This window comes from Trichechus manatus, unplaced genomic scaffold (assembly GCF_000243295.1).
Source record: "Trichechus manatus latirostris isolate Lorelei unplaced genomic scaffold, TriManLat1.0 scaffold00054, whole genome shotgun sequence".
Lineage (NCBI taxonomy): Eukaryota > Metazoa > Chordata > Mammalia > Sirenia > Trichechidae > Trichechus > Trichechus manatus.
In genome coordinates, this window is record NW_004443990.1 from 512,304 (window position 1) to 538,583 (window position 26,280).

At 38.0% G+C, this 26,280-nt stretch overlaps 1 protein-coding gene across 4 annotated transcripts in view; it reads left to right on the plus strand.

Annotated features, from left to right (window-relative positions):
• The window catches only part of ACACA (acetyl-CoA carboxylase alpha), a 302,953-nt gene that overhangs the window by 71,254 nt on the left and 205,419 nt on the right, over positions 1-26,280 (plus strand). For 2 of the 4 annotated variants that reach the window (XM_023732669.1, XM_023732667.1), the window contains 2 exons: positions 8,441-8,487; positions 11,579-11,831. In XM_023732669.1, the coding sequence (XP_023588437.1) occupies positions 8,441-8,487; positions 11,579-11,831 (300 nt within the window). The remainder of the gene's footprint in view (positions 1-8,440; positions 8,488-11,578; positions 11,832-26,280) is intronic. The other 2 variants (XM_023732666.1, XM_023732668.1) reach the window with 1 other exon arrangement.

Here is a 26,280-nt window from a genome sequence, read left to right on the forward strand (position 1 = left end):
GTATTTGTGGGAGAGGGTCGAAATGATGCTGTTTATGCTGCCATCTTCCCAGAATCCGCAGAGTTCCTCCATAGGGTTTTCAGTGGCTGATTTTTCAGAAGTAGATCACCAGGCCTTTCTTCCGAGGCACCTCTCAGTGGACTCCGGAGTGCGTTAATGTTTGCGTCACTCAAGGACTCCTTAATCTCAAACAATCACCCTAACCATTTTTTGTCTTTCATGGCATTTACCTTTCATTGACATTTTTGAGAAGTCCAGGCCAGTTGTCTTGTAAAATGTCCTACAATCTGGATTTGTCTAATCATGATAAGATTCAAATTAACCATTTTTGTCAAAAATACTACATGCATTGAAAGATCCATCTCATAGACTTGTTGAGTGACTTGAGTAAGGTGAGTGACTTGAGTAAGGTAACATATATAAAATATTTGTCATTACGCTTGGCACAGAAAATACTGAATAAATGTTAACTTAAAATTAAAAAGAAAATCCTACATACGTCATGCACTTCTAATAGCATCACATTAGAAGGCATATAATGCCAGTTTGACCTAATATTGGTGATGTTTATCACTTGGTTAAAATGTTACCTGTTAGATATCTCCATCGTAAAGGTAACTTTTTTCCTTTGTAATTAATATATAATCTGTGAGGTGATTTTTTTTCAATACCACAAGAATATCTTGTTCTCCAATAACTGTTTGTCCAGTGATTTTAACATTCACTTATGATCCTTGCCTGTATGAATTATTGAATTGGTGTTTGTAATATGAAATACATTTTCTAATTTCTTCATTCTAATGAGTCGGAATCCACCTGACGACAGTGAGTTTTTTGAAATCATTCTCTCCTGTTTTTCTTTTGTCAGTTTGGCCAGTGGTTTATCAATTTTGTTGATCTTTTCAAAGAACCAGCTTTTGGACTTGTTAAGTCTTTCAAGTGTTTTTCTGTTCTCTATTTCATTTAATTCTGCTCTAATTCTTATTATTTCCTTCCTTCTGGTGCCTTTGGGCTTCTTTTGCTGCTCTGTTTCTGCTTGTTCCAGTTGTAGGGTTAATGTTTTGATTATGACCCTTTCTTCCTTTTGGATGTGTGCATTTATTGCTATAAGCTGACCTCTGAGCGCGGCTTTTGCTGTGTCCCAAAGGTTCTGGTAGAATGTGTTTTCATTCTCGTTTGATTCTATGAATTTCTTTATTCCATCCTTAATTTCTTGTGTAAACCAGTAGTTTCTGAGCAAGATATTTTGAAATCTTGCTGCCTGAAAATATCTTTATTCTATCCTCACAGCTGATAAACAGTTGATTAGATCTATAATTCCAGGTTGAAAAGAATTTTCTTTCAGAATTTTGAAGGCATTTTTTTCATTGCCTTTGATGAGTCTAAAAGGCATTCCTTTTTTTTTTTTCTTGACTGTGCTTTTTTTTTTTTAAATTGCACTTTAGATGAAGGTTTACAGAACAAATATTTTCTCATTAAACAGTTAGTACACATACTGTTTTATGATAATGACTAACAACCTCACGACATGTCAACACTGTCCCTTCTCAACCTTGGGTTCCCTATTACCAGCTTTCCTGTCCCCTCCTGCCTAAAAGACATTCCAATTCTTGATCATTTGTATGTGACCTGGTTTTTCTTCTCTCTGGAAGCTTATAGAATCCTGTCTGTGTCTTCAGTTCCTGAAATTTCAGTGATGTGCTTTGGTGTGGGCCGATTTTATTCATTGTCACGGGCACTTGGTGGGCCTTTTTAATTTGGTGGTCATGCGCTTTTGTCCTGGGAAGTTTTATTAAATTATTACATTAATTATTTCTTGCCTTCTGTTTTGTTCTGTTCTCATATTTGGCAGCTTCTATTACTCATATATTGGACCTTCTGAACAGGTTTCTAATTTTCTCTCCTGTTGTTTATATATATCTTTTTATTCTGATTTGTGAATGATTTTCTTAACTTTATCTCCCAACTCTTGAATTGAGTTTTTTCATTGCTATGATCATATTTTTAACTTCTCAGAACTCTTTCTTGTTCTTTAAATATTTTTTAAAAGAAATATCCTTTTTATGTTTCAGGTATGTAATGTCTTCTCTTAGCCTTTTTAGGATAATAATGATAGTTCTTTAACAAGAAAAAAATCTTTTGAGGTAATTTTAGACTTACAGAAAGGTTGCAGAGATAGTACAGCGAGTGCCCATATACCCTTCACCAGGCTATCCCTGATGTTAATATCTTATATAGCCGCAGTACCTTTGTCAAAAGTAACATTGGTACAATACTGTTAACTAAACTACAAACTTTATTTGGATTTTGCCAGCTTCTTTTTTACTGATATATTTTTTTCTATTCCAGGATTTAATCCAGGATACTACATTGCGTTAGTGGTGATGCCTTCTAGTCTCTCCTGATCTGTGATAGTTTCTTAGTCTTTCCTTTTTTTTTTAGAAGAGCTTGACAGTTTCGAGGAGTACTTGCTAGATATTTTGTAAATTAACCTCAATTCAAATTTATCTGGTGATTTTTCATGATTAGACTGGGATTATGAGTTTTTGGGAAAAACACCCCAGAGATGAGGTGCACAAGACACACTACCCGACCCTTGCCAATTTTTAATGTCTTCTTGTTCTGTACGCTCTCTTTCCTTAAGTTGCAATTTTTTCTGTAGGTGGCTATTTGTTTTTGTCTCTTTCATGTTGGAGCTTTTTCTCAGACATCTGGTAATCTTTAATTGTCTGCTTACATTTAAGAGGGGCAATTGAAAAGCTGATTAGAGGTTATGAGAATGTGAGTCGGGCTTGTTGATTATTAATTTCACTGTGGGGTGGTCTGATTGGGCAACTTTATTAGGAAACTCCAATATTATTAACTTGAGGTTGTTTTCCCCTTGGACTGGTCAGATTTTGCAAAGAAGTATCCTCTAGTCTCCCTCCTGGAGGGTAGAGACGACTGGAGAAGTCTCATTCAGTGTGTTTATTTAATCTCCCCATACTCCTTCCCTTTACTGTTGCTGGTATCCCCCAGTCTAGAGACCCTTTGTTTAACCTGCTCCAGAGAATAAACCTTCAGTGTTTCACCAGGGTGGTAGAGAAGCAAGCACCTGATTTCACTACTTGGGAAAAAAGTCTCAGGAGCTGAAGCTGCTGAAACAGAATTTCAGCCAATCCTTATTTTAGCTTTTTCATCTCCAGTTCCTGAACATTTTCGAGATTCTTTTATATAAATTATGTTGATTCTAAGTTTATTACAGTCAGCTTATGATTCAGTTTTCTTGAGTTTGCCAAGTCATTTATCACTCTTCCATTTGCTTTCTAAGAAAATTATCTTCCTGTTGCCTCCTCTCACTTTTTTGTTTTTGGTGTGGCTTTTTGGGGTTTATACCTTTAAAAAATCCCTTTACTTTTGTTTTAGTGAGGTTTCAAGAGGGCGTGAAAATGTATATGTGTTCAACTCACCATCTTAACCCAGAAGTTTGACATTTCTTGAAAGATGGAAAAGCTTGCACTAGCTTCATCCTTAAAAAATATTGTATATTCTTGGACTGAGAAATAGGAAATAGAACAGTTACACTGTGGGCTTCTTTGACCACTGTTACCTTAAATACATACTGTTATGGATGGAATTGTTTCCCCCCCAAAAAAAAATTTGTGTATCAACTTGGCTAGTCGATGATTCCCAGTATTGTGTGATTGTCCACCATTTTGTCATCTGATAGGATTTTCCTATGTGTTATAAATCCTACCTCTATGACGTTAATGAGATGGGATTAGCGGCAGTTATGTTAATGAGGCAGGACTCAATCTGCAAGATTAGTTTGTGTTTTAAGTCAACCTTTTTTGAGATATAAAAGAGAGGAGGGAACAGAGAGACGGGGGACCTCACCACCCAAGAAACAAGAGCCAGGAGAATAGCATGTCCTTTGGACCTGGGGTCCCTGCACTAAGAAGCTCCTTGACCAGAGAAGATTGATGACAAGGACCTTCCTCCAGAGCTGACAGAGAAAGCCTTCCCCTGGAGCTGATGCCCTGAATTTGGACTTCTAGCCTACTAGACTGTGAGAGAATAAACTTCTGTTTGTTGAAGCCATCCACTTGTGGTATTTCTGTTATAGCAACTCTAGATAACTAAGACACATACTTTTCTGTTTTATGAAAAAACAAAAAGTCTTGAGCTGGCACTTGAAGGAAATAACCTTGACCCTGTTGCAACCATTCAGATCTAGTATTTCTCATAACTCATCATATTCCACCATCTGGATCTTTATTTAGATGTCCCTTCTACATGAAATGCTCCTTCCTCTCTCTCCTTGCATATCTCTCCGGTTCTTTGCTGGTAATATCTTCCCACTCCAGAAGTCTTCCTTGACTCTATTCCTCATCATTACCACCTCCAAGTCTGGATTAAGTACTTTTCTTTTGTGTTTCCATGTCTAGCAATTATTATACTCCTATAATTGTCTGTTTATTTAGTGCCATACCCACTTGGCCAGTGACCAGATCTATTCTTTGAATACACAGTATCAATCTATCTGGGACACAACTGCTCCTTATTTTTAAAATTTAAAACTTGTAGGAAATAAAATTGATTTAAGAAAATTCTGCAATCTACTTACGGGTCACTGAATTAGTACCAAAATCCATTTAAAATTTCATCAATAAAATGATAAAAAGGAGAAGAGCAAATTCAGTTATTCTTTTTGAAAAAATTTAAATGAACTAATTATGGCTTAAAAGAGTAAGAACGTGTTGTGTTAGCTTGAATAGTTTTTGTTTTTTTGGTGAAAATATGCGCACCAAAACATACCTGTTCAACAGTTTTTACATGTGCAGTTCCATGACAAAGGTTACATACTTCACAACGTGTCACCATTCTTACTATCTCTATCCATAATGTTTCAGCACCATTAAGTTAGACTCTGCCCTTTAAAGTTCTCACCTGTGCTTTAAGGTTACTGTTGTCAATTGGTCTCATATAGATAATTCTTTAAAAGAGTACAGTGCTCAAGGCAAGCTTTCTTAATTGAGCTAAATTGTTGTTTACTTTAAAAATGACTTAATGGAATAGTTTTGGTTGAAGGTTTAAAATTGTTTCCAGGTAATAGATTTGAAAGTTCACCTGGTTTCAATGGATCCAGTAAGTGTGGTTTCCATGGAAATTTGAAATTCTCTTCCACGTTTTTCCTTCTTTTGATCAGGATCCAGCTATTGGGTTCTTGATGAAAATGTTCAGTAATGGTAGTCAGGCATCATCCATTTCTTCTGTTCTCATGGAGCAGGAGACAGTTCATGGAGTCTGCAGTCCATTAGACCTATAGGCCATTTCCTTCTTCCATTACTGGGTCTCCTTCTTTCCCTGTTTCTCCAGGCGAATAGAGACCAGTTGTATCTCATGTGGCTGCTCACATAGCTTGGGTACTTCTATTAGTGGCTACAAGAATTAATTACTGCTTCTTTATTATAATTATTTGGAAAACCCAGTGTCATTTGAGTTCAAGGAGAACATCTTAACTAAGTTTGGTAAAATCTGTTCTACTTATTTAGAGAAATATCTCTGAATGAATTGAAGGCTGACTCTTAAATAAGTACATTAGCTGTAATCAGCTTTACCCCATTTTCAGGAATATAGGGTATAGTTTGGGAGTTTTCATATGCAAGGATTCCTAAATAAAAGTTCAAGAATATTTTATACATTAAAAAAATGTAAATGTTGAAGAGATTTTCACATTTTCAACAATTTAATATGATGAAGAAAATAATTTTTATTTCGATAAGCATAATATCCTACAGCCAAATCTGGGGAAAGAGAACTCTGGGCATTGTTTTGCAGGGAACAGGACAACAGCTGTATGAGCATTCCCCAAATGTCAACATCATTCTTTGTCTTCTTTCTAGAGGGAGGGGGCAAGGCTTCACAGCAAGGCTTCATGTACAAACAAACTTGTATGCAAACAAAATTTTGTGTGAGGGTGCGTTTTTGTCAGGAAAGAGTCCATAGTTTTTATCAGATTTCCAACAGTGTCTTGATCTAAGAAAGTTTAAGAACCATTGATTTAGGTACTTAACTCATTGTGTGCATTAGTGAGGAAGTAATGTGGAGAGGGAGTGGGAGAATGAGGATTAGTTGTGGGTTTGTTGACTTTTTTTTTTAACCACACCTTACACTAAGATGTCATTTATATCATGACCTATATATTACTGATTGTAGGGTAAAGGACCTAGTTTTACCCTAAGTAAGGTGGCATTTATTCTTGGCTATGGAAAAATAACTCTTGGAGTGATTGTGGTGCCTCGGACTGGGAGTTACAGGCCACACCTGAGGATTTGTGCTGGTGAGTGGGGGCTGGTCCAACTAGAAAAGACTCACCTGGGAGGCTGATGTGAACTAATCTTCAAACCCGTTGCCCTGAGTCAATTCCAACTCATAGTGACCCTATAGGACAGAGTAGGACCAACTGTCCCATATGGTTTCCAAGGAACACCTAGTAGATTCTAACGGCTGACCTTTTGGTTAGCAGCCATAGCTTTTAACCATTACACAGCCAGGGTTCATTATTTAGGACTGGCCAATAAAAGCCCGAACACTAAGGCTCTGAGAGCTTCCTGATAGGCAAAGGGAGGGTGGTGTGCCCTCTGTGAGTTAGGGCATCTCTGGGTGGGGAACCTTCGCATACCTTGCCTATACATCTCTTCCTTTTGATGATCCTGATTTATATCATTTTACTATAATAAAACCAGTAATTGTAAGTATAATATCTTCTGTGAGTTGTTCAGCAAATTAATGAACCCCAGCACAGTGTCTGCTTAACTTGTAAGGTCTGACTTAGTCCTGGGTGGCTAGGGACAGAGAGAGGGAGAGTGACCTGTGGTTGGCTGGTTTCAGAAATGGAGAAGCAGAAAAGCGGGGATATGATTGATCTCCACCTTCTGGGAATAGGCTTTATGCTGATTCTTATCCGCAAAGCTGTCATCCTACTGATAACAAAAATTTCCAGAACAATATTTACCCTTATAAAGTATAAAAAAAAAACCTGTTGCCATCTGACTTATATTGACCCTATAGGGCAGAGTAGAAATGCCCCATAGTTACCAAGGAGCACCTGGTGGATTCGAACTGCTGACCTTTTGGTTACGGGCTGTAGCTCTTAACCACTACGCCACCAGGGTTTCCTTATCAAGTATGGTGCAGTCTTAGCAAATATTTTCCATTCTGTTGTATTTTTTAAAATGTTGGTTATAACCCACTAAATGTATTTCCTAACATACTGCTGGGTGGTAACCCATAGTTTCAAAAACACTGGTGTTAGTGCATTGTAGTTTACAAAACCCTTTCATATACTCTCAGTCCTCCCAACAGTCCCAATAGGTATATATGTATATTACTGTTTTTGTTTTTTATAGATGGGAGGGGCTCAGAGATGTTGAGTGACTTGTTTAAGTTTGCACTGCTGTTAACTTGGTAGAGTCAGAGTTTGTGCCTACGTCCTAGGTTTTAACTGCACCTTTGGTTATTTGATTCAAATCACTTTTCCCTTCCTCTTCTTGCCCCCCTCCCCCACCACAATTGTAGGGAACAGTTCTGGCTCAGACCAAATAAATCCTCATTCCCCAGTTAACATACTTGCGGGATACATCTGTCCCCAATCCTGTCCATTGTCATTTGGGGGTAACCTCTTAGGAGTTCTAGATTTCCCTATGTATGTAATAAGTTCTTTTCCTTCTATTTTCATCTCCACGTTTAGACCAGTGATTCTCAAACCTGGATTTGTATCAGTGTCAGTTAACTGTGGAACTTATTAAAATTCAAATTCCTGGTCCTCGAGAAGTGATTCTGATACAGTAGATCTGGGGTGGAGCTTAGATCTGTTTATTTTTAAAAAGCTCCATAGGTGCTGCTTATACATAGTCAATGTTGAGAATTTCTACCCTAGGTACGTTAACATCGTTGGGTTTAGAAGGAAACCCAGGATTTGGAAAATAGCTAGAGACTCCTTAGTATTTAGTATAACGGGAGCTCTGTCCTTTCTCTGGCTCCCAACCTTTGCTGGTATAACCACTTGGAAAATGTAATCAGAGCCTGACTGAGTTGGAGAGAATCCTAGTGGCTGTCTTCTCCCCATTGTGCTCTTTTTGATGAAATATTGGAAATCACAGTGATGAAATGTATTCATTGACGTATACAATTGGAAAAGGCACCTTGTGAAATGGTAAGCCTGGGCTATTGTTTAATGCTTTCCTGAATAATAGTCTTTGTGTAATGCTTTTGTTTTACAGAATTGAACAAATAATAATAACTTAACTTTATGCTTCAAGCTAAATAACAGATTTGACTAGAAAATTTTACTTTGAGTATTATTAATTTTGTGCTATACTGAGCAAAACAGGAATTGATAAAATTTGGATTTCTTAAAAAAAGAAAACTTCAAGTCTCTTTCTCTTTCTTTCTTTAGTTCTTTTTGGAGGTGGATATCTGCTCAGACAGTAAGAATTGTAAGAGGTCAGTTATACATAATGCTTCTTCATGTTTGCATTGTGTTAAAAATTTTATGTTCATGTGCTGAAATATTAAACTGTAGGCTTTTATGTTAAAAGTTGCCTGCCCCCATGACCCGCCCCCCCTAAAAAAACAAAACAAAACAAAAAACTTGCCTTCCACAAAAGAATATGGAAAGATTTAGGGTGCGTAAGCTGAAGTGAACAGGGAGTCTGTGACAATGGTAGTGTTCCACTGTCACCTGTCTTTAATTCAGGGCTAAAATTGATAGAAATGGGACTGGCTGTGGAGCAGCTTCTGGAGTGACTTTCCATACATGACCTCGCTTTTCTGGTGGTTCTTAGCTTGTGGCTGGGAATACTGTTTAGTAGAGTTACTGGTTGCTGGACAGGCTGTTCAGCTGTAAACACTGAGCTGCTTCCAATCTTTGTAGCCCTTTGGGGAAAGCTGCCTTTATGTTCTTCTTTGCTAGAGGAGAAAATTTTGAAGTTGGCCTTGGTGAAGTCTGCCATTTGTTAGCCTGGAGACCGTGCTTTGTTTCCCCTTTCTTTTTCTTCTTCCATGAAATTAAAGGATTGTTCCTTTCACATGGCTCTTATTTTTTTGAGTGGTCATCTAAGTTCATTCAGACTGTGAACTAGAATCTGCACCTGAGGGCCTTATTTATTTTTCTTGTGAAGAAGACAGCCATTATTTTCTGTTTTTAGGTAAGATGGAATTTTATTTTTTTGGATCTACCTATATTTTTAGACTTGACAGTTCACTGCTGTAAAATGTGAAAGCAGTAGCCTTTTTGCTGCTGTACTTACTGGTGTTCTTCGGAGTGGTGAATCTCTGTTTGAACTTTTTTCCTTCCTTTGTTCCTTTCTCTTTTCTTTTAAAATGATTTGATTTTCTTTAAGGCCTCTGGAAATGAATCCTTTTTTAAAAACTGAGACATTTTGTTTTACTATTTTTAAAGAAACCTAATATTCCAAGGGAGATCTGTATAGCCAATTTAGACATTAGTTTTTCCCTGTTGAATGATAAACTTTTTTATATTTGATTCTAGTTTTAAAAATAAGTTAGCTTAAGTAATCTTCACCTGACTTTTAGGAAGTGTTTATAGGGTTTTTTTTTTTTTTTTAGCATTTCTAGCAATTTGTTACTACTGTTTTATTCCTCTAGCACAGTGGTTCTCAAACTTCAGGACTTGTTAAAACAGATTACTGGGGTTCCCCAACCCTGAAGTTTCTGATTCAGTTAAGTCTGGAGTAGGTCCTCAGAATTGCACTTGTAACAAGTTCCCAGCTGATGCCAATGTTGCTGCTGCTGGTGGTTGTCCAGGAACCACACTTTGAGAAGCACTGTGCTAGCATTTGCAAATATTGTTTTGTCTCTGTAAATGAATAAGCTTTAATTCACAAATTATGCAGAATAATAATGCGTGTGTAGTTTTAGCGTGTGTAGTATCTGTCTCCTAACATCCTTACATTTTGGCAAAGGTAAATAATTTTCTAGAGTGGTGATTTCCAAGCATTTTTAAATCTTGACATTTTATTGTCAGATGTCAAAGAACTCTCCTCCCCACCTACCTTTATACCTTATACCAGATAAACTTTATTAATAAGCTCAAAATAAAGATTTTACTTCTGCCTATAAAACAAACAGTAATACACATGAGGTATGTGCTCCTTAGTTCAATCAAGTCTCCCGAGACCAATGGGCAACACCTGCCCAAAAGCAAAGATGAGAAGGCAGGAAGGGACAGGAAAGCTGGATGAATGGACAAGAGGAACCCGTGGTGGAAAGGGAAAGCTGGAGATTGCTGACACAATGTGGGGATTGCAGCCAATGTCACAAAACAATTTGTGTATAAATTTTTGAATGAGAAACCAATTTGCACTGTAAACTTTCACCTAAAACATAATTAAAAAAAATTTTTTTTTACTTGTATTTATCATACCAATGAAAAGGTAGACCATATCTTAGAGCACTTCAAGATCAGAATTGGAAATTATTAATCTCTAAATTGAAATGGTTGGTCAGGCTACAAGCTTTTTAATACTGAGTTGATGTATACTTTTCGAAGGTTTTTTAATGGGACTTTTGGGATGACAGAATAAGTATTTTCACTTAGTTTTGGTTTTTATTGTTGTTGTGGACTTTGAATTATGTTTTGGTCTTTATTAGTTTGTTAATGCTAATACTAATCCTGACCAGTAAGGCCCTATATCTAGAAAAATAGTACTTGAGATGACACCTGCGTTGCTTTAATTACAAATTGTAAATTTGGTGGTAGATTCATTTTCTCCCTACACTGAAGTCAGCATATTAGAGCCCAAAGTAGATATTTTTAGGTGAATTTTTGAAAGACGTAATTTAATAAAAATGTCATGAGGACAGGTAAAGATTTTTTTTTTTTAGTTAAAAAAAAATCCCATTTGGAATTTGCTTTAAAGGTGCACATTTATGAAAATTCATAGCCTCTCAAAGCATGGTGTTTGGAACCAGATGATAGGGTATGTGATTTACTCTAAACGCCAAGTTTCGAACAACCACCACTCTCCCCAAATCCTTAACCTGTACCTCTTACCCAGTACTAACAACTGAAATTATAGAAGGGTAACAAGCAGCTTTCATCTACTACAAAGGCTTCCTCATTGATCGTAATTACCTCTTGATCCCTACCAAATTATTAAAGAGATTGGGAATAGCTTATAGTTTTTTGAGAGAGATTTCTTTGGGGAGAAAGGAGCTCGCTTTTACTTTTTAGGCATAGTTAGACCATGATCGCAATTTTTCCCCTTTGTGGAAAACAAAAGCCCTGAAGTAGAATAGCTAAGAAAGCTAGTTCTCAAACTCTCAAAACAGGCAAGGCCCCTGCCTTACTTCCAGGGGCCATCTGTGGCATATTAGGTATAACTAAATGAGTTAGCTGTCCTTGTATAGAAAATAAAGACCCTGAAGTAGAATAGCTAAGAAAGCTAGATCTCAAACAATGTCTTGCTTCCAGGTGGCATTTTAGGTATAACCTAAATGAGTTAGCAGTCCTCAGATAGAGATTATCATCCATAACCTGTTTGGCTCACTTATTCTTCATTTTTTTCTAAAGCTCTGAGAGGTCATTTTGAAGGAATAATGGATGAGCCCTCTCCCTTGGCCAAACCTCTGGAGCTGAACCAGCACTCCCGATTCATAATTGGTTCCGTGTCTGAAGATAACTCAGAGGATGAGATCAGCAGCCTGGTGAAGTTGGACCTACTGGAGGAAAAGGAGGGCTCTCTGTCACCAGCTTCTGTCAGCTCAGATACGCTCTCTGATTTGGGAATCTCTAGCCTACAGGATGGCTTGGCCTTACAGATGAGGTAAGAAAGAAGTTTAATGGTTTAATTATTTAAGCTATCCTATTGGTTTGGCTGATTTTTGTTCTGAAAAGAACAAGAATAATTTTAGCCAGAAGTGTTCCACCCTTTCCTAGGTCAGTGGACTTAAAGTGCTCATGAGTCGGTGGGAAATGTGTCTTCTGCCTGGAGTGCAGGTTTTGGAAGTGTCTTTTCTTAAATGTTCTTCTTAATTTTTTCCTGTCCTTCCTGCATAGTAAGTCTTTTTAGTAAGTGAAAATTAGGTTGAAGAATTTCAGTCTCTATACTAGTTTGACTAACATTGTTATTACCATCTGGATGAGTTGGAAATTCTTCGGGGGGGAACAGATTTGTAATAATCTTTCTTTGAGCTGCTTCATCATGTCAAGAAGTTTTATATTCTGTTTCTAGCAGAGCCAGTCCTCAATAAAGGGCTGTGGTATGAACAAGGTATTGTTATAGAGCTCCCCTTTTTCTCTAGAAAGATAATTCTCTGTATATAATTGAGAATGTCAATAAATAGTAGTACTGAATTTTTCTTATTAGTTGATGTTTGATTATTACACAACCAGTGTGTGAGATACTAACCTTTGGTCATATGCTTTGCATTTCTTAGATTTAAAAGTCTGGATCAGTAGTTCTTGGTTCTCTCTATACATCAGAATCACTTGGGGAGCCTTTAAGAAATAAGCCCATACCCAGAGACTGATTCGTTTGGTCTTGGTTTGGCTTGGAGCCAGAGCATTTAAAAACAAACAAACAAAACTATCCATATGATTGTAACGTGCAGCCAGAGTTGAGATTATAGGTCTAGCCTAGATAAACATAAATTAGGGTAGCTATTACTGCTGTTATTATCTTGGTGCTTCTATTATTAATGGATCATACAGTAATTTAGCTCCTTTTTATAAACTCAAGAATATCCATAGACTCTAGAATAAAATCCTAAATTGGTCTGGCTGGGTGTAACTATCCTGCCTATGGCTTTCTCTGGGGCTTTGGGGTCCTGGCTTCTGAGAGATGAGGGAGTATGTATCAGCAGCAGTCACCGCATTTAGCTATGTGGAGGTTGAAAGAAAGAAAAGCAAGTTAATTATGTTTTACATCATAGATTCCTAGAACTGCAGTGAATCAGAGAGAAAATTTAGTCCAATTTTTTTTTTTTTAAATTGATGAGAAAACTGAGGCCCTAAGAGGGGAAATAACTTGCTTAAGGTTGAATAGTGAGAAAACTGGAATTCAAACTCAGCTACCCTGATTCCATTACTGTAACTTTTCTGCTCTGCTTCCCTGACCATACCAGTATCTTAAGTATATAACTGGTCCAGATAAAGCTGGTTTTGTGGAGTTACTGAACAAAGTACTATATCTAATCTGAGTTAAAAAAGAGAAATGGAAGACAGTATTAGCGGCAGGGAAAAGGGGTCAGGTCTTCATGTAAAAAAAAATTTTTTTTTTCATAGTTCACTTAATGGTTGACCTGGTAATGGTATCTCTCCTTAGGGGTCATTTGGAAATATGTGGGGGTTATGACTGGGGGAACTACTTATATTTAGAGGGCAGAGTACCAATGATTCTAAACTTTCTGCAGTGCACTGGCAGTCCCACAAAACCAAGAATTACCCTTCCCCAAATGCCATAGTGCCCTTGTTGACAAACACTGGGTTCAATTTAAATCCTTAAAGCCACAAAGCACCTTAAGAAATTTGCCCAGTTTAAGACTGTGTGAAACATAATTATCTATTCCTTGGATTAGGAAATTGAATTTGGCAATGGTAAGATAAATACCACTATAGGAAACTCAGCTAATGGTATTATAGGGTAGTTTGTAGTTGCCCAGTGTCGTAGTTATCTAGTGCTGCTATAACAGAAATAGCACAAGTGGATGGCTTTAACAAACAGAAGTTTATTTTCTTACAGTTTAGGAGGCTAGATGCCCAAATTTAGGGTGCCAACTCTAGGGAAAGCTTTCTGTCTGTGTCAGCTCTGTTTCTTCTGAGCTTCTGCTCCTGGGCGGGCTTCATGTGGTTTGGCATCTATGGTGCAGTGAATTACTTACTATGGCCCTTCTAGCCATAGTCTTGTAATTTGCACAAAATGACTGGGTGGGGCTATGCAGATGAGGTGGTTGTGGCCCTCCAAACGGATTGACTAGCTTGCTAATACTACAAATAAGGTTCATGACACCCTTCTGGGGGTGGGACCATGCAAATAAAGTGTATAAACCCTAATGATAGAACTCCATTACATTAAAATGAGCCATCCCAGAGGCAGAATGGTAGGGGAGGGACCTCATTACAATCAAGAAAGAAGAGCTGGGAGTGGAGTGCATCCTTTGGACTAGGTCCGTGCACTAACAGCCTCCTAGACTCAGGAGACAGAGCTGTAACATGGAAGACAGTAAAACCAGGAGACTGGCAGGAGACAGCGCGGTGGGCTTCCCAGCGCACGGAGCAAGAGAGCTGAGCACCTTCGGGCGCAAGGCTTGCTGGTGGAGTGGGGTGTCTCCAGGCACTTGTCGGAGGAGCTAGGCTTGCTGACCCACAGAGCTAGAGAGCTGAGCACATTCTGGGGGAGGCTTACTGGTGGAGTAGGGTGCCTCTGGGCACTTATTGGTGGAGTTTTGTAACAGTTGCCGGTGGAGGACAGAGGCCAGGCCAGCCCAAGAGGCCCGAGGGCTGAGGAGTTGAGGGGCCGAGGGCCAGAGAGAGGCCTGCCTGCAGGCTATTCTCATCGAAGAACTGTATCCTGAGTCCTTCCTGATCCTGAATTGTAACCTGCTGCTTCCCTAATAGGAGCCCTGGTAGCATAGTGGTTAAGAGTCAGCAGTTTGAATCCACCAGCTGCTCCTTGGAAACCCTATGGGGCAGTTCTACTCTGTCCTATAGGGTTTCTGTGAGTCGGAATTAACTCGACAGCAACAGATTTTTTTTTTACTTCCCTAATTCCATGATTGTGAGTATTATTTGTGAGTTCTGTGTGGCCATTACAATGAATTATTGAGTCCAGCAGAGAAGTAGAGAGTACTGTGAGAAGGATGGCGGGTGTCAGAATTGGTAAAAAGACTGGGAGAGGAGGTGTGTCTGACCTCTGCCTCATAGGAATCAGCCTTGGACTGTTGATCTTGATTCTCCTACCCCTTGTGAAGATAGAGGAGGTCAGATGCTTCAGTCAAGCCATTTTTAGTGTCTCTCTTTCCCCATCTCTTATTGTATATTTGTTGTTAATCTCTTTTGTATCTCAAAAAGAGATCAACTCAAGACACACCCTACAGTAATCCTGCCTAATTAACATAACAAAGACAATCCATTCCCAAAAGGAATTATAATCACAGGCATTGAGCTTAGGATTTACAATACATATTTTCTGGGGACACAATTCAATCCATAACACCAGGTTATTCCCAAAGTTGATGGCTGTTATGCAAAGCCTGTGTGGGCAGTGGCATGAGCGCTGGAGAATTTCTTTGCATGCATTGCTATTGCAGAACTCATGCTCATAGCTCGTGGAGGAGCCACGGATTGAAGTATGATCAGCCTGGGAAGGACACAGTGCCAATTCCCACTCACTTCTCAGCCAGCTAATGTTCCAAAATAGAACAAAGACTGTATATTGATTTATTCCTTCTAAGTCACTTGTGGATTTGGTGTCGTTTGAGATAATTTAAATTGAGTCAATCTGAGGGATTCATTTGAGAGTAGAACTGTTCTGATACCAGATTTGCCATTAGTTAGGTAAGGGACCATAGACAATTATGTTCTCCTTGCACTTTCCTCCTCTATAAAAATGAGAATATTGATTCAAACACTCTTTGAGCTGAAACTGAAGTGGAGATTGGTTGAGTTTAGGATCAGGTCCTAGAATGAAGAGCCTCTTCCTTCGCAGGTGATTTATATTAAACGGGCAGGAACATTCCTAAGAGATGTTACCTGGAGGTCATCTGAAACCAAGTGAAGTAATTGCCATAGATAAAGTGAGAGTGGACCCATTTAGGACTTGATTGGAAACCCTTTGGGGCAGTTCTCTTTCCTGTAGGTTTGCTATGAGTCGGAATTGGCTTGATGACAATGGGTTTGTTCTTTTGGTTTTTTAGGTACTAAAAAAGAAGTCTAGTAAGTGTGATTGGAGAGGCAGGAATAGATCCTAAACTTTACTAGGGATGGATGATTTGCATCATATATTTTCTAGAGTACAAGTGAAAGACTAGATGAATCACTTTCTAAGCTTTATGACACAAACATTTGAAAATACAGTAAGGCCCTAAGAAAGTTGGTATAGCTTGATGGGAATATACAGACTTCATTGTAGACAACTGTTTTTTGGCTTTTTATTTTTAGATAAAATCAGCTAGGGGTTGATATATTTGTGAACTTCGTTATTAATAATTAGTTGAATATTTGAGAAGAAAGACCATTAAAGATTGAATGTGGGTATCTTAATTTTGATAACTAGTGTATGATTTGGTGGCATATAATAGAGCCATCTAATTCTGTTGATATTGCCAGTTTCTCTGTTCATTGTGGGATATCACTTCAGGCCAGATTGTTCCATACGCTTAAAATACAGTGTAAGTCCAGTTCACTCCATGCTATCATCCAAACAGAGGATTGTAATTAGTTTTATCAACTAGTCTGCTGAATTCTTGGTTGAAGTCCATTCAGAAACAGGTTAGCCCCATATTTGGGTCTTTTACCTCTTAGGGTAGTGTGATTTCTTTAAACATGTTTTAGTCTATAATTCATATTATAGTATTTGAAACTCCATCTGAATTTTTTCTCTTAAACTTCTTAAAGACTTATGCTCAAAATATCAAGTGGTCAACATTTTATGCTTACTTAGCAAGCTTGTTTGGTTAACAACTTTGAGAAGAATCTTTAATTGCTGTTACCTATTTATATATAAATCCAGCATAAGATACTCTCCAGCTGGAATTCAAGACAGTCGTTGCTGCTATGGAAGGAGAGAGTGGTTAAGTTCACTTAGGAAGGGCTCCTTAAAGGTGAGTTATAGTCCTATCTCATTTTTGGTCTAGAAAGAAAAATACTCTGCCAATATTTTAGACAATTGAGAATTCAAATATCAGGTTGCCTGTAAGGTGTTTGAGCTCTTCAAGAATCCAACTGGAGAATTTTGAAGCTATTTCGTAGTTAGAAATAATCTGTAAAATCTGTCCCAGGATACCAGTCATGGAACGAAACAGGCAGAACACAAACTAATGCATTTGGGATCAGCTCCTAGATACCATATTGCATTGTTGAAGACTTTTTAAAAAGTTCCTGTAGATCTCTGCAGACCTTCCTCCATAGGAAATAATGGTGCTGAGGCGAGAGTCTGAGAGAGACTTCCAGTTCTGTTCCCGTTGGGTCAAGAGGGAGGTTTAGGAGACAAGAATAGTGAGATATGAGGCTGATTGCTGCTACGTCCTATCCTGTTTTTCACATTATCTTTAAGAACTAGCAGTCATGTTTTCTCAGTGACTAATTAGAAAAATAATAGTAATAATAGGTAATATTAAGTGTTTTACTATGTGCCAGACACTCTGCTGTGCTTGATGTGGAATATCACACTTAATCTTCACAACAGCAAGTATTGTATTATTACCCACATTTTATGGGTATGGAAACTGAGACACAGGTTAAATAATATGCCTGAGGCCACATAGCTAGTCATTTGCTAAGCTGAGTATTGAATCCAGTCAGAGCCATACTGTCAAGCACTACACTAAACTGGAACCATGGGTATAAAAGATACTCTTGTGGTTTTTTTTTTCTTCCTATTTTTGTGCGATTCTTGTCTAATTAAATGTCAGCCTTATTAAAAAGCCATAGAAATTAGCAAATATACTTTAAAATAATGCTTTTTTAAAAAAGCAATACAGAAAGTTAAAAACAAAATACAGTCAAGCAAAAATAAAGCCTCATATTCACCATTCAGAGATTTCCCCTGCTAACACCCTATGTATAGTCATTTGGATTCTTTCCTATGCATATACATGTATGGATTTCTTCTGAAATGAAATCATACTGTAATACTGTTTTATAATATTTTCTAGTCAACAATTTCTATTTTTAATAAATTTTCTATTTCATTAACTTTCATCTGATATACTTAACCATATTTAAATTTCTCCAGTTGACCACAAAATGCTGGTTCATCCAAAGTAGTATAAGACCACAAATTAGGTCCCTTAAATTTCTTAATCTATCACATTACCCCTTTTTTTTTGTGACAGTGACTTGTATAAGAGGACAATAGCAAATTATGAAAGTACATGACTGCTAGTGAGCTTTGGTGGCATAGAAGTAGAAGTAATAAATAAAGGGAAATTACCATGCTACCCTTTTTATTGTTATAGCAGTTGTAGCACAACAGTTTGGTGTACTAATGATGATATTTTAATGAATTTTATGCTCATAAAGAAACCAGACATTGTAAAGTACAATATTATTTTATCAAAAGCTATGAAGGGCAGAGCTTTTTAGTTTTAGCTGTATATGTTAGTGTTTGAACTGGAAAGAAACAGGATTCCCTTTTCTTTTTAGTCTCTCACTTTAACCTCCATGAGTATGAAATGATTGCATTTAAATTTAGCAGTGAAGATAAATTCAAATAATAGCTGCAAAAGCTTTTGGAAAAATAAAGTATACCAAGAATATAATATGATATTGTTGTTGAGGAGTCCTTTTGTGAGGTAAATTTTTACTGCAAAAACCTCTTTTTAAGAATTTTGTGTAATTGAGCTTAAAACTTGGAAATTTAGGTTTGAAAGGCTTTTGATTACAACAAACATAAATTGTCAATATTGTAATTCATATGTTGAGAATAGCCATTATTGAAAGGGCAGGGAATTGCAGTCCTCCTTTCTAATTTTTGACTCGTCTCTCTCAAGCTTTAACACGGAAAATGAGGTCCTAGTTTTGAGTTTCTGTTATGGCTTGGCTCATATATAAGCCTGTGAGAGTGTTCTTATGTTTTGGTTTTCTTAGCATTTCTGATTTCATTTCCCTAAGCTTTCTTTCTCCTTTCCCCCAACAGTTCTCCAAATTCTCTACGCTCCTCCCTTAATACTTAATAGTCTGAGGTTCCCAGTTGCCATGGTGCCTTAGAAGTGAGTAGACAGAGAAGGACATTATGATATCTCCAACTTGTACTCTTTTGCTGAGGGCAATAGTTTCTTCCTCTCTCCACCTCCTACCCACCCCTACTTTCCATTCAGAAAACAGGAGTTGCCTGTGTATATATTTTAGTCTCTGGAGTTTATTCTACAAACTTAGCTAATTATGAAAATAAAATTCTGAATGTTGTAAGTAGGGCACGGTTAGGACAGTTGCTTGAAAATATTTTTATTATTTTTCTTCTAGTATAATTGCATTTATTTCGCCCCTCCTTTCTTTCCATTAACATACATTTACAAGTAAAATTTACATTTCCTACTTTAAAAAATTTTATTATAAGAAGTAATATATGCTTATTATAGAAAAGTTAGAAATCTAAAAAATATAGACAAGAAAATAAAAACAATACAGTATACAAACATCCAGAGATAACCAGTTAGTATCCTTTTAGTGTTTTTTACCCCTTAAGGATAACTTTCATTCAAAAAAAAAAAATATATATATATGTAATCATAATGAACATACAGTTGTTTCCTACTTAAAAATTTATTTATTTATTTTGTGGTTGTTGTTGAGAGTATACACAGCAAAACATACACCAGTTCAAAAGTTTCTGCATTTACAATTAAATGATACTGATGACATTCGAGTTCTGCAGCCATTCCCAACTGACTTTTCTGAGTAATTCCTCCCATTTCTTACTTTTTCTTAATATAGCACTTTCTCATGTCACTTAAAATCTTTTATAGACTTAATTTTTTAACTTTTTATTTTGAAATAATTTTTGATTTACAAAAGAGTTGTGCTATCTTTATAACACAGCATTCCTATGTATCCTTTACCCAGCCTCCCCTAATATTAACATCCTATATAACCATGGTACATTTATCTGGAGTCACCAGATCTAGCAAATAAAAACATAGGAAAGGTCGTCAGTTTGAAACCACCAGTCGCTCCTCAGGAGAAAGATGTGGCAGTCTGCTTCTGCAGAGATTTACAGCCTTAGAAACCCTATGGAGCAGTTCTACTCTGTTACTGTAAGTCTGAATGGACTCGACAGCGGGTTTTTGGATTGGAAGTAGAGCTATGCTTGATTCTAAGTGGCTTCCTCTAGTATAGATCCTTTGATTTCTGAGGCAGCTGCTTCTTGACCATTCACTTTTTTTTTTACCATTTTTTCCAAAATTTTGATAACATCTCTTATCTGTTGGGATCTCCTCTTCCCTTTGTACTTAACGTGTTTATGTCTCTTTTACCATTTTACTGTCATTTTTGTGGGATTTTAGTAGGAATCAGAAATCAATGTTCAGTATACCACTTTTAACTGGTAGTCTCGTATGCTTCTTAGGCTATTGCAGTTAGCCTTCTGCATCTAACAGTTCACTGAAACTACACTTAAAAAACTCACTAGTAACCTGCTCATGAGGAACCCTGGTAACACAACAGTTAAACACTCAGCTGTTAACCAAAGGTTGACAGTTTGAATGTAAACGACTGAGAAAAAGTACTGGAGTTAGTGAATAGGAGGATCTTGGGGAGAACAGCTTTAGTAGATGGCAAGAGATTAAGTAGTGAATAAATAAGTGGTTAAGGAGTTGGAATTCCATCTGTATGCTACTCTTTTAAGAAGTTGATCGCAAAAAAGAAAATAGAACAGTTACTTGAAGGGATAGCAAGATGAAAACAATTTTTTTTAATTTAAAGGAAATGGAGAAAGAATTAAAGGTATTAATGACTGTTTTAGCTTTGTAGGGCTGCCATAACAAATTACCACAACCTGGGTGGCTTAACACAACAGAAATTTATTCTCTCACAGTTCTGGAGACTAGTAGTCTGAAATCAAGGTGTCAGCAGGTACACCATGCTCTCTCTGAAGGCCCTAGGAGAAAATCTTATTCCATACCTTTCTCTTAGCTTTTGGTGGCTCCAGGCAATCCTTGGCATTTCTTGATTTGTAAACACATCACTCCAGTCTCTACCTTCATCATCACATGGTATTCTCCCTTTGAGTCTCTTTGTTGGTATCTCTTCCATATAAGGACACCAGTCAGATTGAATTAGGGCCCACACTAAAGACCTTCTCTTACCTTGATTACATCTGCAAAGTCCCTGTTTCCAAATAAGGTCACATTCATAGATAATGATTAGGACGTTAGTCTGTTTTTTTTGGAGAACACAATTGAACCCATAACAGAGGCTTTGACTTTAGGTTGTTATCGTCAAGTTGTGACCATGTCATGCCACATGTACTTGAGAATCATTCTTGTCTCTTTGTAACAATTTCAGGTTTTAGGCATATGGGTGGTACTGTTTGTTGAAATAAAAATGAAGTTATTGTAATAACTATAGTTTAATACCTGATGTTTTTCTGAGTTCTCTTCATAAGTAAAATTCTAACCTCCTCCCCAGCAAAATCTAATGACAGTCACAAAAGTGGGACTCCATTAGTCAGGAAGACTTTTGGAGATCGTCAGTGAAAGATACTTAAGAGTGTTTAGAATATAATACAATATTTGGGTTTTAGGACACCCGGACCCATTAAATACAAATAATTGTATCATGTCACCCCTACATTTTTTTTCCCTCAAATTTTTCTTTTCAGTTCCCATTATCACTGACCTTATGTAGGTATTCATTATCTCTAGCCTTAGCCTGGTCTATTGCGGTGGCCTCCTAACTGTTTTCTCTGACTTCCGTTTCTCCCAACTTCACATCTGTTTAAAAATGTGTAATGTCTTCCATCTGCTTTCGGAGTAAAGCCTAGCATAAGAACAACCCCCACTTCTACCACTATTTATTGAGCATTTGCTATGAGTCAGGCACTGTGCTAAGTGCTTTAAATATTATCTCATTTAACCAAACAACAGCAATGTATATAGTAGGTATTAATAACCTTCATTTTACAGATGAAGATACAGATTATGTAATTTACCTACTTAATATGTGGCAGAGGCATAACATGAAGGCATGGCATTTAAGTCCTTCTACAGTCTGGCCACAACTAATTTTTCTAGTCTTGTCCAATGTTCTTTTCTTCCTTTTCTTACTCTAGTCACACTAGACAATTGACTCTTTTCTATCTTTGTGCCCTTGCTTGTTCTGTTTATGTCTCTTTTCTGTCTGCCTGTGCGGTGGAATGGATCACTTTCGTGTGGCCTTTCTCGTCCATGGTCTTGGAACTCCTATCCAAGTGATTGGGTGGGACTGTGCAGATAGGACAGTTGTGGCCCACCAAGGGGATTGGTCAGTTTTGCCTTAAAAGAGAGCCAGTTCCGGAGCAGAGAGAGCATACCACCACAACCAAAGAAGAACAGCCAGGAGCGGAGAGTATGTCCTTTGGACCTGGGATCCCTGCACTGAGAAGCTCCTGGGACTAGGAGACAGACAGAGAGAGCGAGCTTGAGAAGCAGTGACAGAGAAGTGATGGCAGGAGATGGCGTGGTGGGCTCCCCAACCCATGGAACAAGAAGCTGAGTGTGTCTGGGCAGGAGGCTTCCTGGCAGAGTAGGGTGCCTCAGGGCATTTACTGGCAGAACTAAAAGAGCTTTGTAACATTTGCCCGAGCAGGGCAGAGGCTGAGGGCCAGAGAACTGTGCCTGCGAGCATGGCTGGGAAGAGGCTGTCCTGATGGAAGAACTGTATCCTGAGCATTTCTGTACCCGAACTGTAACCTGTTACTTCCCTAATAAACCCTATTATCGTGAGTATTGTCTGTAAGTTGTGTGTGGCCATTGCAGTGAATTATCAAACCCAGCAGAGAAGTAGAGAGTGCTGTGAGAGGGACGGTTGGTGTCAGAATTGGTGGAGATGGCAGAGAGAGGAGGCAGATCAGACCTCTTCCTCATAGGAATGAGCCTTGGGCTGCTGGTCTTGATTCTCCTTCCCCCTTGTGAAGTTAGAGTAGGCCAGACACCACTCCCATGCCATTTTTATAGCCAGTCTCTCTCTCTGTCTCTTTCTCTGTCATGTTTTCTTAACGGAATGCCATTTCCCTGATGATTGAAATATCATTCACCTTGTGAGGTCATCACTGTTTGCTGCCTGTGCTGTGAAACTTCTCTTGTTCTTTCTTCTCTTTTGTTTTCTGCTAATTTGGCCTGCCATTTTCTAGAACAATAATTTCATTCTTTCTCCATTGTCCTTAAACCGGTAGTCTCCCCTTGTGCTGTCACCTGCCCCTTCTAGATACACACTTTCAATTCATAACTTTGCCTCCTATTTCACTGAGAAAATAGAAACTATCAGGCCTTCTTGTTACAACGACTTCTCAAGACTGTCTCTCCTTTAGTCATTCATTTCTCTTTTACATTGTAAATCTCTCTCCTTTTACTACATCATTCCTCTTGGCATTCAGACAAGCTGTGATCTTGTTCATCTTTATCAAACTCTTCTTTGATGACCACATTCCCTTTGGACTATTGCCCTCTCTGACCTACTTTATGGTTAAGGTTTTCAAAAGTATTATTCCTGCTTCCTCATCTCCGATTTATTCTTCAAGCTACTATAGTCTAGCCTTTCTGCCTTACCATGCTACTGAAAATGCTTTTGTTAAAATTACTGATTTATTAGTGTTGTTAAATCCAATGGCTACTTTGAAGTTCTCACCTTCTAGACTTCTCAGTAGCTCTGCGCAGATGACTACATTTTTCCTTGAAACATAGGCTTCTCTTTTCTGCTGAAAGCCATGCTTTCCTTCTACCTCTTTGGTATTCTTTCCTGTCTCCTTTGTAAGCTTTTTCTTTCTCCTAACTTAAAATGTTTAAATGCTGGAGTTTTTCATTGCTTGATCCTGGACCTTCTCTTTTCACTTTATACACATTTTTCCCTAGGTAATCTCATCTCTTTCTACCACATATTTGCCAGTGACTCAAATTTATAATATCCATCCCCCCTTCCCTCTTGGTTAAGCACTCAGCTACTAACCGAAAGGTCGGCGGTTCGAACCCACCAGTGCTCCACAAGAGAAGGATGTGGCAGTCTGCTTTTGTAAAAATGACAGCCTTGGAAACCCTCCTCTGTCCTGTAGGGTTGCTGTGAGTCAGAATCGACTCCACGCTAACTGGTTCTACCCTCTCCATAAGTTTAATCTTCCTCTGCTTGTCCCTATCTCACTAAGTAGCACCTCCAGGCACTCTATTCAAGCCGGAAACCTGGGGAGTCATGCCTCAGTTCTGTTGATTCTAGCTCCAAATTTATCTCAGTCTATTCGCTTGCCATCACCTTAGTTCACCCCTTAGTCTACCAACTCCTGCTTGAACTACTAGAATGGTCACTTAACTGGATTCCCTGCTATTATTAACCTGTCTCCTGGTTTTCTATTATGCTTAACATAAAATACAAAACTCTTAACTTGGCTCATGAAATCCTGAATGAACTTAATTCTGTCAACTTCTGTTTGCTGATAGTGCTCAACAATACTGGCATTTCAGTTCTTCTGGTGTGCCAGTCTCTTTCCTATCTGAGGGCTACCTGCACTGGTCCTTCTGCCTGGGCTTTTCTTTTGCTGTCTCAGTGATTACTTTAGGTCTTCGTCCTTTAGGTTTCGTATTAAATGTCACTGCTTCAGAGAGACCTGCTAATAATGTTCAAAAAAACCCTTCATAGCAGTTATCACAATTTGTTATGTTTTTATTGGTATAATTATTTGATTGTTTCTCTGTGTTACATGGTAAGCAATATGAGTGCAGAGACCACATACATTGTTTTCACAGTTGTATATCCAGCACCTTCTAGGCACTCAATAAGTATTTGCTGAATAAATGAGAGAGATACACAAGTTGGCCAAGGACAGTCATAAAAAACTATAGTATAGGAAGCTATTTGGCAGTATCTTTTACAGCTAACATGCACATACCCCATCAACAAGCACTTCTATTCCTGAATATGTATTCAAAAGAAATGAGTATGATTTGTCTACCAAAAAACAAGTACAAGTGTAGTCAGGCTTTATAAACAACCGAAATGTCTATCAGTAGTAGAGCAGATAAATAAATCGTGAAATATTCATACAATGCAATACTACACAGCAATGAAATGAACAAACTACTGCTATGTCACAGTATGTATGAATTTCATAGACATAATATTGATCAAAAGCCAGACACGAAATACATATAGTATGACACACCTTACAGTTGATTCTTGTTAATTTGCAGTAGCGATATTATGTAAAGTCGCCCCAAACACCAAATTAGTGAATACTGAACCAGTGCTCCCAGGGGGAATACATGACTAGTTTCCTGCGAGCCTCTGGTCACAATGTTTTTGTTAGCTGATCAGTACATAACCTTATTTTATGTGTGTTTCTGTTTGAAGACACCTTATTTAGTATATATTATTGATTCATTAGCGTTGAACTCACAGCCAACGGCACTATAAGTCATGCCTGAATGAAGCATGTATTTTCCCCATAGGGCACATCACAGCTTTCTTGCATTTAGGAATACTAGAGAGCACTTCAGCACCGTACTTGGGGGCCTTTTTAAATAGCAAAGTCACCAATCAAAAGCGCAAGAATCTGGAAAATGTGGCACTAAAGAGACTGAAAAGGACACTTATTTACAATATGAGAGCTGAAACAAGAACATAGAGCTTTGCATTGTTCAGTCTCAGCTAGGAACACGCAGGTCAGGCAACTCAGATTTTTTTGTCACTCCGTATGCGTCCATGAATGGCTGTGAAAGCATCGCAGGTATTGATTTTTTTTGAGTTACAAATAAATTTTAGCAAGTAGGCAAATTCTCAACTACAGAATCCGCAAATAATCAGGATCAACTGTATATGAAATTGAAGTACAGTGATTTATAGTGATAGAAGTCAGAACAGTGTTTACCTTGTGTCTTAGTTATCTAGTGCTGCTGTAACAGAAATACCAGAAGTGGATGGCTTTAACAAACAGAAGTTTATTCTCTCACAGTCTAGGAGGCTAGAAGTCTGAATTCAGGGTGCTAATGCCAGGGGAAGTCTTTGTGTCTCCGTCAGCTCTGGGGGAAAGTCCTTGTCATCAATCTTCCCCTGGTCTAGGAGCTTCTTAGTAGAGGGACCCCAGGTCCAGAGGATATGCTCTACTCCTGGCTCTTCTAGCCTGGTGGTAATGAGGTCCCTGTCCTCTGCTTGATTCTCTTTTATATCTCAAAAGAGATTGACTCAAGATACAACCTAATCCTGTAGATTAAGTCCTGCCTCATTAGCATAACTGCCTCTAATCTGCCTCATTATCATCATAGAGGTTAGAATTTATAACACATCAGATCACAAAATGGTGGACAACTACACAATACTGGGAGTCATTGCCTAGCCAAATTGATTCATATTTTGGGGAGGACACAATTCAATCC